This window comes from Cucurbita pepo, chromosome 20 (genome assembly GCF_057944985.1).
Source record: "Cucurbita pepo subsp. pepo isolate OVF chromosome 20, ASM5794498v1, whole genome shotgun sequence".
NCBI lineage: Eukaryota > Viridiplantae > Streptophyta > Magnoliopsida > Cucurbitales > Cucurbitaceae > Cucurbita > Cucurbita pepo.
Window position 1 is genome coordinate 5,306,515 of NC_141817.1, and position 11,813 is coordinate 5,318,327.

General features: G+C 36.0%; 2 protein-coding genes across 2 annotated transcripts; one reads left to right on the forward strand and one right to left on the reverse strand.

Annotated features, from left to right (window-relative positions):
- The first annotated feature begins 4,653 nt into the window (after positions 1-4,653).
- Positions 4,654-8,741, forward strand: LOC111783491 (ras-related protein RABB1c). The gene is made up of 6 exons (XM_023664422.2): positions 4,654-4,835; positions 5,070-5,209; positions 5,865-5,947; positions 7,422-7,626; positions 7,787-7,855; positions 8,206-8,741. The coding sequence occupies exons 1-6, from the start codon at positions 4,790-4,792 to the stop codon at positions 8,296-8,298; spliced, it is 636 nt and encodes a 211-aa protein (XP_023520190.1). The 5' UTR covers positions 4,654-4,789; the 3' UTR covers positions 8,299-8,741.
- Positions 8,742-8,993: 252 nt separating this feature from the next.
- Positions 8,994-11,595, reverse strand: LOC111783490 (Tetratricopeptide repeat (TPR)-like superfamily protein). Its single transcript, XM_023664421.2, has one exon. The coding sequence runs from the start codon at positions 11,516-11,518 to the stop codon at positions 9,443-9,445; it is 2,076 nt and encodes a 691-aa protein (XP_023520189.2). The 5' UTR covers positions 11,519-11,595; the 3' UTR covers positions 8,994-9,442.
- Positions 11,596-11,813: the final 218 nt, after the last annotated feature.

Here is an 11,813-nt window from a genome sequence, read left to right on the forward strand (position 1 = left end):
CAAGGGATCATAGTAGCTTCGACCTAGGCCAACCAAGTAAGTGGCCCTACCGTCATTTGGTTATAATTGTGAGCTGTATGATGACACGTGCTCATGGCTTCGCACGTGTCATATGCCCGTATATGCAAATTGTTATAAAACGATATGTATATATTATGATATGTGATTTTTATGTTGTATTGAGTGAACTGATATGTCTATGATATGATATGTTAAGATATGGTATGTCGAAGGCATGGTCGGTAAATGTTATGTGACTATTATGATATATGATATGATATGATATGTGCATGATAGAATTGTTATGTCTGAAAGCATGGAAAAATTATGATATGACATACGTATGTAATATGAATGGTATGATATGATTGACATGCAAAACGTCAAACTAGCATGAAATACAACTCCAACATACGCATGAAAGCTAAGATAAATTATATGATAAACGATATGAAATGAAGGAAGACGCTAGCGGGGTTGTATTAACTGATAATAAAAATGGAAAATGTGGGGACCTCATGCATTATTGTGTGCATGCATTAGGATACCCCTTCTCCTTCATGATAGTACAAACGCGCAGAAATCGAGAAAAAAACCTGAAAAAAAGGCATCGATTGGATGGGAAGTAGGAACTCCACGTGCTGGCAGGCCAATCAGCGCACGAGCAATGCTCATCTTCTAGCCCTAGCAGATGTGGTTCACCTCTTTAATATGTGGGTGCAACATGTGGCACGCGAGAAATGGTGAGCGACGAACTTGATCAAGCACGGGTTCTAGAGTCGAGTTTCAAGTCGTGCGCAGGTCAATGGGTCGGAGCCTCAAATCAATCCAGGTTGGTCAAGCACGACACATCTCCACTGATGGGACGACATAATGCTCCATCTGCAAGCCAACACATGTCGTTGGCCTCTTCAAACACGCTACCCGCTTCGACGTGCGACTCATGTTCCGTCGATTACTGTCATCTGTTGGTGAACACCCATTCTAACTTATTTTCTTTCCATTTTTATAAATTTTTATTCATAATCCAAATTGAAACTCCATGTTCCGTGCGTTCTTATCGAAGTTGAGACATTTGAATACTCCGATTCTGACGTGATTCTTACCCAAGTTTCATCATGGAAATTGTGAGGTTTTTCTCTTAGAACATCATTCTAAAAAATAAGATCTTAACAAAATATCCATATCTCTTAGATATTAAAGAAAACCTAAAATTAAAAACCCACAATCTCACCTTGTGTTCTTGCTCGTTTCTTGTTGGAATCGGGCAATTCAAATGCCTATACTTCCTCTCATTGTGCCAGTGAACTTTTCTACTGAAGGTTCTACAGTTAAACTCGCTCCTTAATCGTACCAGATGGAATTCAGTCATTTTCATATAAGAAAAATAGATGAGTAGCTCTCTTAAGCGTTGATTTTGAGACTTAAACAATGAGGTCACCTTCTCACTCTCACAAGAGTGTCTAGTTTATGGTTGGATCATAAACAAATTATTTTTTCGAGTATCATTGGTACTACTTACAGTGAAAAATCTAATTATAGAGGTAAATCAGACTTTTTACCCACCGTAATTACAAACAACTTGTGAATGATCGACTTGCATGGAATTCATCTATAAGACTATAGTGGAGTGACCTATAATTAACGAATGAAAATTGAAAATTGATTAATTAATTATTTTGTATTATTGAGTCCCCTTGTTAGCTCACATTAAACTAAAATGATCAATTTTGTTGATTTCTTTTTTTTTTTTTTTTTTTTTTTTTTTTTTTTTGAAATGTATGAATTATTAAATATATTTTATATTTTAAATATAAAAAAGAAAAATATATTTAACCTAAAGTGTTCAAATTAAAACTTAATATATTAAATATGTTAAATATAAAATGAAATATATATTTTTCTTTTATATTCAATATATTGAATATTAATTTGGAGTGTCCAATTAATATTCAATATATCTACGAATAAATATTTAATATATTAGAAAATACACCGTAAAAAAAATATTAAGTATTCAAATAATTAAGGTATACATTAAATAAAAAATATATTTAAAATTTGAATAAATTTCAACCGATATTTAAACCTGATTTAAATAAAATATTATATCTTAATAATTATTTAACGGTTAAGAATGAGAAATAGAAATAGAATTGAAATCGAATGAATTATTCTAATTGATATTCATATTGTTTAAATAGGATACAAGTAATACCTACGAAAATATAAATTAATTAAATATTAAAAATAACATAAAATATACTAAAAATCAGATCATAAAGAAAAGAATATTAAGATATAATATCTAAGATATATTTCATAAATAATATATTCTCCAAATATTAATCTCAACATCAACCCAGTAAATATGATGCATTACGCCTTTTCTTACCAAAAATTCTCTTTAGAGATCGCCAATCCCATTTCTTTAGTAATTTTTTTTTTTTAAAAAACGTCCACCAATCTTAACATGTGTTCAAGTCATATCCATAAAAATTTTGCAGAAAAATCACGTTTGTTCAAGACATAGCAAGAAATACTTCGTAGAAGCGTGTTGGAAGAGCTAGAGGAACCATGGGTGTGAACGAGTATGCATAGCTCATAGTTATTTGAATCGGGCTATTTAAGCATGTTTAGAAGTTATTACTAAGTATTTGTGTGATTAATAAATACATAGGCATGAATTGAATGTTGTGAGTCCTAAAGTATATTTTCTCTATTTATTTAATATACCTAATATATATTTTTCTTCATTTATTTTTTTTTTCTTTATATTTAATATATCTACTATATTAAATATTAATTTGAACCCTTTAAATTTTATTGTAAATAAATTGAACCTTTTCTTGTTACTATGAGCCAGCTAGGGGACCTTATGGACTTACGGATTATAAGCTCCAATCATACAAAGTTAATTAATTAAATTCTTTAATTAATCAATTTTCATTCATTAACTATAGGTCACTCCACTATAGACCTAGAGTTGCACTCTTATGCACGGTAGGACAAGTTATGTCCATTGATATAACCATTCCAAGCAAGTCGATCCTTTACGAGTTGTTCATAATTACAGCCGAGTCAAAAGTCCGTTTTACCCCTGTAATTACATCTTTCACCTTTAGTACCACTTATTCTCTAATAAATAATTTGTTTATTATCCAATCATAAACCAAGTCCCTCTCGAGCCAATAAGAGGGTGAGGCCCCATTGTTCAAGTCCCGAAATCCGTACTTAAAGAACAACTCATCTACTTTTCTTATATGGAAAGGAGTGAATTCCGTCTCATGATATTATGTTCCCAACTCCCTATTTGGTAAGTCCCCAAAATGGTAGGCATGTTGAATCGGCTAAAAGAGTCATTCTCACCCATGTAAATCAAAGGACAAGCCCACCGACAGGAGTTCATAACTCACCGAGGATTAAGATCGAGTCGCATATGATCATTATATGGAATATTAATCTTCTCAATTAACGGATTTATAAAGAGAGATTAAATATTTCTTGGTCCAGTCTTATACGAACTCATTGTATAGGATACCCCCACTTACATATCTCCACATGAATGATTTGGATCAAATTATTTGTAACAATTACAAAGTGGACCGTATCAATAGTGTTACCAGAATAAGACACCCAACCTTATTTATATACTATAGACTCTTTAGGTTAATACTTGAATACGATCCTCCTGTATGTCAATCACATATTGTTCAAAATTACATTAATAACCTTGGATTTTAATACAATGGATAACAATTAAATTATAAATAAAATAATATAAATTATTGTTAAAAACTAAATACGAGGCTTTAGGGCATAAATCCCAACAGAGTATACTCGACATAAGAGAATACTCTATTACGTACCAAGCTAGGAGAAAATCTTGGTAACCCAAGAATAAGGAATGGTAATGTAGTTAATCCAAATACTATGACCCCGTTTACCCGCCACGAAATGGTATGATGATGCTACTATGGAGGGTACAGGTAAGCATTGATGAGATAACTCTACACTATAATTATTAAACCGACCCTCATAACTAATTTATATGATATGATTGATAAGCTCTAAAGAGGATCGTCAGTTGAGTTCTAAAAAAGGGATAAACATGTTAGAGTGGATTAAGAGGTTAATAAGGCTAATTATGATAACAAGAAATCTAAGTTATCTAAGGAACTTGGAGAATAAAGTCATCCCATAAATGAATCAGAGTATCGAAAAAGAGACCTAATAGTCTCTTAAGTTCATCTTAAGTTCAGCCTAGTTCAATTAGTTGGGCTAGTCGGGCTAGTCTTACCCATAGTATATTCTTAAATCAAGAATCTAGGTTCCCATCATTAATGACCAATAGTTAGCCTTATCTAGTGAGTACGAGAAGATTCTCTAATTATTATAAATTTATAAACAAGCTATTTACTCCGTATATTTATTTACTCATTTGTGCTACACATCATATATATATATATATATATATAATCGAAGAAAAATAGACATTTAATAAATTAATAACTTTAAAAAAAATTATAATGAATTTAAAATGGAGATATTTTAACTTCAACTATTTATAAATGTAAATGTAAATGTAAATGTAAATGTAAATGTAAATGTCAATGAAATGAAAAGAGTTACGGAAGGGGTAATAGAGAGATCCGTTGGAGAAGCAGAGAGATGAGTGTAGAAGGGTCCGAAGATGTAAGGGGTGAACAAAGTTTGTATATTAATAGCAATTGGCAGCTCGATTTTCTCTCGCCGCCGATCTCGTTTTTCTTCTTCATTTCCAACCGGAATGTCATACGCCTACCTTTTCAAGTACATCATCATTGGTGATACTGGTACGTGTTGGTATTGATGTTTTTGTCGTTTTCGATCTGATTCCTCAATTGCGTCGCTTTGGTTATGGGGTTGGTTTGTGCTTAATCTGTTTCTCTAATTTGATGATGTCAACGCTGCTCTGCTTGGTTTCCTTTTTGATTTGGGACTTACTGTGTTTAGCTTTGAATTGGATGTTGTTTTCTGTTCGTCGATTGATTGTGAGGTTTGAAGCTTAATTGTGCGGTATTCTCCAGGAGTTGGAAAATCATGTCTTCTTCTCCAGTTTACTGATAAGAGATTTCAGCCTGTTCATGACTTGACTATTGGTGTTGAGTTTGGTGCGAGGATGATCACCATCGACAGCAAACCAATTAAGTTGCAAATTTGGGATACGGTTAGTTATCTCTCTTTCTTTATTTCTTTCTTTTTTTGGGAGTTTCTTGTTTCAAATCTTTAGATATTTAACTTCGCCACTTGTCTACTGAATTGAATGAGCTCTGTTCTGGTTTATGGATAGTATTTTACCTTTTCTTGGATCCATTTCAAGGAAAATAATCTGCAATTATACTAGAGACAAGCGGGTGATCTACTGCTATAAGCTTAATCTTAGTGCGAGTAAAAGGCGAAAACAATAACTAATAGAACCGGGAAGCCTCCGTTCATGCTTACTATATATAGTCTATACTATTCTATACTATTTAGTTTATCATTGTAACAGGACTTTGAATCTGAAAAGTTATCTATAAGTTATGCAACACTTACATATGCTCTTAGCTCAAGTGCTCTGCTTAAACTTAGAGCGCATACACATAACATAGTACAGTTATTCTATTGCTTAATGATCGTTATTCAAAATTACTATCTGCTCTGCGTGTAATAATGATGATCATTATTGAATCAACGTCATGTATTGTTCATTTCTATTATACATATATAACATAAGAATGGTACAGATGTTCGTTCCTTGTACTCTTTCGATTTAGATTTGTCCTTTTGGTTCTTATTAATTTAATCGATTCTGAGTCTGAAGTTTCCCAAAAAAATTGCAGGCTGGTCAAGAATCTTTCAGGTCTATTACAAGGTCCTACTATAGAGGGGCTGCTGGTGCCTTGCTTGTTTACGATATCACCAGGTCTTTTTACCTCTTGGTTCCCTTCTAACTTAATACTACTTATGAGTTTTGATGTAGGGATGTTTCTGTACTTCTGTTATTTGCGTTTGATGTCTTATGCAGCCGTTGGGTTGCGATCGTTGGTGTGTTTAACCAAGCTGGTCAAGGTCATTACATTTAGCAGTTGGAGCTAGTCAGTTGGTTCGCTTCAGTTAGCTCTTTATTAGTATAAATATTCATTGTATAGGTTGTATGCAATTCATTCCTGATTAAATAAAGTTCAATTCCCTGAGGCTACGAGCCTATACCAAGATTGGTACAATAGCTGTTAGAAGATTTCTAAGTCTTTTGGTATCGGAGTTGTTGCCTTGTGTAGCTGTTGGGTTGCGATCATTGCTATGTTTAACCTAGCTGGTCCAGGTTGTTAAGTTTTAGCCGCTGGAGTTAGCTGGTTAGTTAGGCTTCAATTTGCTGCTTTATTAGTATAAATATTCATTGTTTTGGTTGTATGAAATTCATTCCCCTCGGCTACACCAATTTTCTAGTGAATAAGTAAGGGAGGCTTTTGAACTTCATCCCCCAAATGGGCCTATTGTATGTGGAACTATTGTTCGAAATATATTTCAGAAACTTGGAGAGGATACTCCTATTCCTTTTGCAATTCATTATTGTTCTTTTCCTGGGGACCTATTATTCAATCAATTAAACCAGTCATATTGAAGTTGAATTATAATTCATGCTGGGAGTGAGAATTTGTAAAACCCATGATAGGCAGCAAGTCACCCAAAAGTATAGTCATGTAGAAAAAGGGAAGAAGGGGGACTGAGTGATATAAGTACGTGAGGATTGGCAGGTGTGTGCGTTATGATTATGTGGCCATATAGTATGGTTAGTTATACTTTTTGTGTATGTTGAAGGCTGCTTATGGCAACGAGGAGGCTATCCTTTGCATTTTGCTCAATTGTAGCTCCTTCGGGCATAGTGGAGAGGAGGGGAGCTCTTGAAACTCCCTTGGCATTGCCAAAACAGTTAATAGATAATTTGAGGCCTATCGATCCCTGAGTCACCAGGAAAGCTCACACTTCATGAAAGTAAACAAGACTTGGCCAGAAAGGTTATTGGTTAGTGGGACTGACCATTGTGTTAGAAGGTTGTAGATGTAATCTAGTAGAAGTTTGGGTGGACAGCATAAAGTTTAAATGTGAATGCTCGAATTTTCTTGGATTAGTTGTGGTTTATTTTTGTCTTGCATAGTTGTAGGTTTTGTGAGAAGGAAATAATTTGAGCAAGACCGTAGTTGTTAAAATAATGCGGTCAGCCAGGTCTGACAGCAGCTCTAAACTGCTCCAACTTCATGATGTTTGGCCTGATTCAGCATTCTAGTTTAACTTGATTGACTGCATAAGCTGAAATGGGGCCTCATCATCATGCCCCTAAATTTCCCGAGTCAATGAGGACATCGAACTTAAGGTTACGTGGCTATCATATTTTTCAGGAGGGAGACTTTTAATCACCTCGCTAGCTGGCTTGAAGATGCAAGACAGCATGCTAATGCAAACATGACAATAATGCTTATCGGTAACAAGTGTGATCTTGCACACAGAAGGGCTGTCAGCACTGAGGAAGGGGAGCAGTTTGCAAAGGAACATGGTCTAATTTTCATGGAGGCCTCTGCTAAAACTGCTCAAAATGTTGAGGAGGTGATAGAATAGTCATAAATTGCCTGCCAAAAAGTTCAAAATTAGACACTGTTCATCTCTAAGCTAAGAACATGACATAAAGATATAATATTCATCTTTTTTATATATTGTAAACAGTTCTCCGTCTCACAATCTTCGTGATGATCAACAATTTTTACAGGCATTCATACAAACTGCTGCAACCATATATAAGAAGATCCAGGATGGAGTATTTGATGTATCTAATGAGGTATGAAGCTTGCTTTTTAACTTGCTGCTAAATGTGTACGGAAATGTTTTAGTTTGACCATGGATTTTCTCTTGCGTCATGGTGATCAAAGTGCATCTGATTAGATTGGGGGCCTTGAATTTACTTTTGACTGTGCTACTTGAAGTGGTGTTTCACCGTTAGTCAAAAGTTATTTAGCTGCTTGAATTGGACAGTGTTTGGCCAGTGTTTGGCCAGTGGCGTTTAGCGACTGCCATAAGTGACAGAATTTAGATTCGAGTCTCTAGTCTCTTAGAATTTTGTTTTTACAACGGATGAATAGCGATGAGAATGAATGATGTAAGTGATGATATGTTCCATCTTATGTGCAGTCATATGGGATAAAGGTTGGATATGGTGGAATCCCAGGGCCATCAGGAAGCAGAGATGGTACTACAGCTCAATCTGGGGGTTGTTGCGGTTAAATCTTGCTGCTCAAAAACTAGTACAAATTTCCACGCTCTCTTTAAATTCCTTTGTTAATTATGAGTGTCAGAAAACGCCCCCTCCCCCTCAAAAAAGAACAAAAAAGGGCACCATAATAGGTTATCAGGTGTTCGTATAATGGCCCCAAGGGGTGGTGGCTCCGATGGCAAGGGCTTGGGGTCTCTGGCTATACCAGCTTAGAGATCCAAAACTCAAACCTTCGGGTGAGTTTAATACCAAAAACCCTTGATGTCGCCTGGGTTCTGGCCTTGGGCGGGCATCGGTGCCCTTGGGTATAGAGGAACGAAGTTCTAACTCCCAGTTATCCATAAAGAAGTATTTGTGTAATCATTAGACGTGTTGTGTTTTTGTTAATTATGTCTTCATCATATTTGATTGTAAAGGTAAACTCACATATCAATGCATGTCATTTGTGGAAAAATTGCGTCCTCTTTGATTGTTTAGTATATAATTGGTACCTGAACATCTAAGATACCCAGCAGCAAGATGAACAAACTCGTAATATAAGTAAACTCACACATTGACTTCTTTATCTTAAACCATCCAAGTTTAAACTACAAGTCAAAACATCCCGAAAAGACGTTGCGCAACGTTCTTTTTCATATCAAGGATTGGATTTTCTTAATAATCTCAGTTGGCTCAATCACTGGTATTCTAAAAACAGTACAATAAGGGACCAGAATATGAATAAACTTCCATTTCTTCTTCATAGGGGAACAGATACAAGGCATCATCCAAACTCAAAACAAACTAGAGATTCAAAATCCTTCACCTAATGGCTAAAAGGTCCAATCAGAAGCTATAAAATGAACCAGGCTGTATAAATTCCCCCATACAGTGGTTAAATGCATCTTAATATATCATCACCAATCGTTTGTTGATATTCTTTGTTTATCTAATCTTTGTTCTACTGTATTCTTTGTAGCATCTACCATGAGAAAATCATAAGAATATGAGTTCAAAAATTCTATAACCAACCTTTGGGTCTTGGGCTTCTTGGTAAGTTTGAACTCGAGCCTTCGAAAGGTATATCCGAACATCTCGAATCTTTTATTAGAACACTTCTTGAGGGTAGAAATTGACAGATCTTAGTAATGAAGAACTTGTACACTGCTAATAGCTCTACCAATAGTCCCTGCAAGAACACAAGCCATCAAGGAAGTGATGAAATCTATTGGTATCTCTTACAATGATTTCTCTTCCCAAGACTTTCGAAGCAAACTTGAATGCAGAATGGCAGTCACCACAGATTCTAATGTTCTTCTTGATCCTAATAGTGAATCCAGGAGGAGTTTTCAATACTGAAAATGCTAATGCTAGCTTCTCACTATGATATTGCAGCTTTACTTCTCTGTCCTGCTGGTCCATGAAGAAAAGCACATGGCTTGTGTCTGGTACATACCCAATCTCTTTAATCTTTCCACTTATTTTCTCCCACATCTTCTGGATTTCTTCTCTCATTGGATGTGATTCATCATTTGCCACGAACATATGAACTTCATTCTCAATTTCAACCCAACTGCAGGCAGGTTCTTTCTTAACTCCACTCTCTTTCATCATCTTCCTTACATTAGCTGCATCATTTAATCTACCAGCAGAAGCATAAATATTAGACAACAGTACATGAGGACCTGAGTCATGAGGGTCAAGCTCGAAAATCCGTTCGGCAGCATAAGCACCCAAATCCATGTTCTTATGCATCCTGCAAGCACCAAGCAAGGCTCCCCAGACAGCTGCGGTAGGTTCGATAGGCATTTCCTTTATGAACTTGTTGGCTTCATCAAGTCGACCTGCTCGACCTAATAGATCAACAACTGTCACATGGTGTGAAACCTGTGGTTCGATCTTGTATTTCTTCATTAGTTCGAAATAATATTGCCCTTCATCTAGAAGCCCTGAATGGCTACAAGCAGTAAGAACAGAGAGGAAAGTAATTTCATTAGGTTGAACTTTGGCCTTTAGCATCTCCTCAAATAGCTGTAAAGCTTCAGCTCCCAATCCATGTTGTGCATATCCAGAAATAATCGAATTCCACGAAACGACGTCCTGTTTAACCAACCTCTGGAAGACCTTCTTTGCATCCTTGATGCTGCCTGATTTGGCATACATGTCAATGAGAGTGTTTCCAATATAGGCAATCGGTTGTCCCCCAGATTTTATAACATGGGCATGAACCCATTTGCCTTGCTCGAAAGATCCAGAGCTGGCACAAGCAGTAAAAACACTAGAATATGTAAAATGCGTAGGTTCGAAATTCTGCCTTAGCATCTGCCTAAACAGTTTCATCACATGCTCCCCTTCACCCTTCCGAGCATGACCAGCAATCAGAGCATTCCAAGACACCACGTTTTTCGCAGCCAACCCGTTAAAAATCGCTTCGGCTTCTTGCATATGCCCCCACCTAGCATACATATCAAGCAATGAACTTCCCACATGAACATTCATATCAAAGCCATATTTGAGAGAAAATGCATGAAGTTGCCTGCCATGGTCATCACTAGGGCTAGCTCCAGAAGCCTTCAACAAGCTAGACAAAGTGAACTCATTGGGTTGGAAGCCCTGGTGGAACATCTGAGGGAACAAGCCAAGAGCTTCAAACGCACGCCCACTCTGAGAATAGCCACTAATCAACACGGTCCAACTAACCATATCTCTTGTAGGCATTTTATCAAACAGGTTGTGTGCCTCCTCAAGACTACCACATTTGGCGTACATATTTAAGATAGAATTCTGAATTACAAGATCATTCTCAAACGTAGAGCCCTGGATGTGGGAGTGGATGACTCTGCCCAGCTTGAGTTTGCGCAAGAGAGTACACTTGTTCAGCATTTTACTGTAAAGCGTTCGTTCGGGTTCTAATTTACCATGATTTATGAGGTCCAGAACATAGAGCCCAGTGGAACTAGTGGAAGTTTCAGAAGAAGAAATGTGGGTCTTGCGAAGAAGGTCTTCATCTTGAAGGACACCGGTAAAAGGGACGGCGGCAGCGGCGGCCGAATCCGACTCTGTCAAGGAACAAGGAGGCGAACCAGTGCCGTAGTTTGCGGCGGAGAAGAAACATTTGAATGGGTTGAGTTTAGGAAGATCAGAAAGCAGTAAATTCTTGAGAGAAGAAGAAGAAGAAGAAGAAGAAGAAGAAGAAATTGGTGCAATTTTCATAATCAGGAAACCTGTAAGAAGTGCAAATCTTCTCACCATAACTGTAACGAAACAACTCAACCAACCTTATTCTTTAGATTCATAGGAACTTATACGCAAATAACCAGAGAAGACGATCTCATAAATGTCCCATTCTATAAATAATTTCAGTTATGGCCGCCCTAGTTTCGACTGAATTGATTTGAATCATTTTTTTTTTTTTTTTATTCAAATCGATTATCCAAATTATAAATTTTTTACATTGAAATTCGGGTTATTCAAATTTTTATTTTTAATAAAAAAAACAAAATATTAGTTTATAAAATATTTATTTTTTATTTTTAAATATTTAATT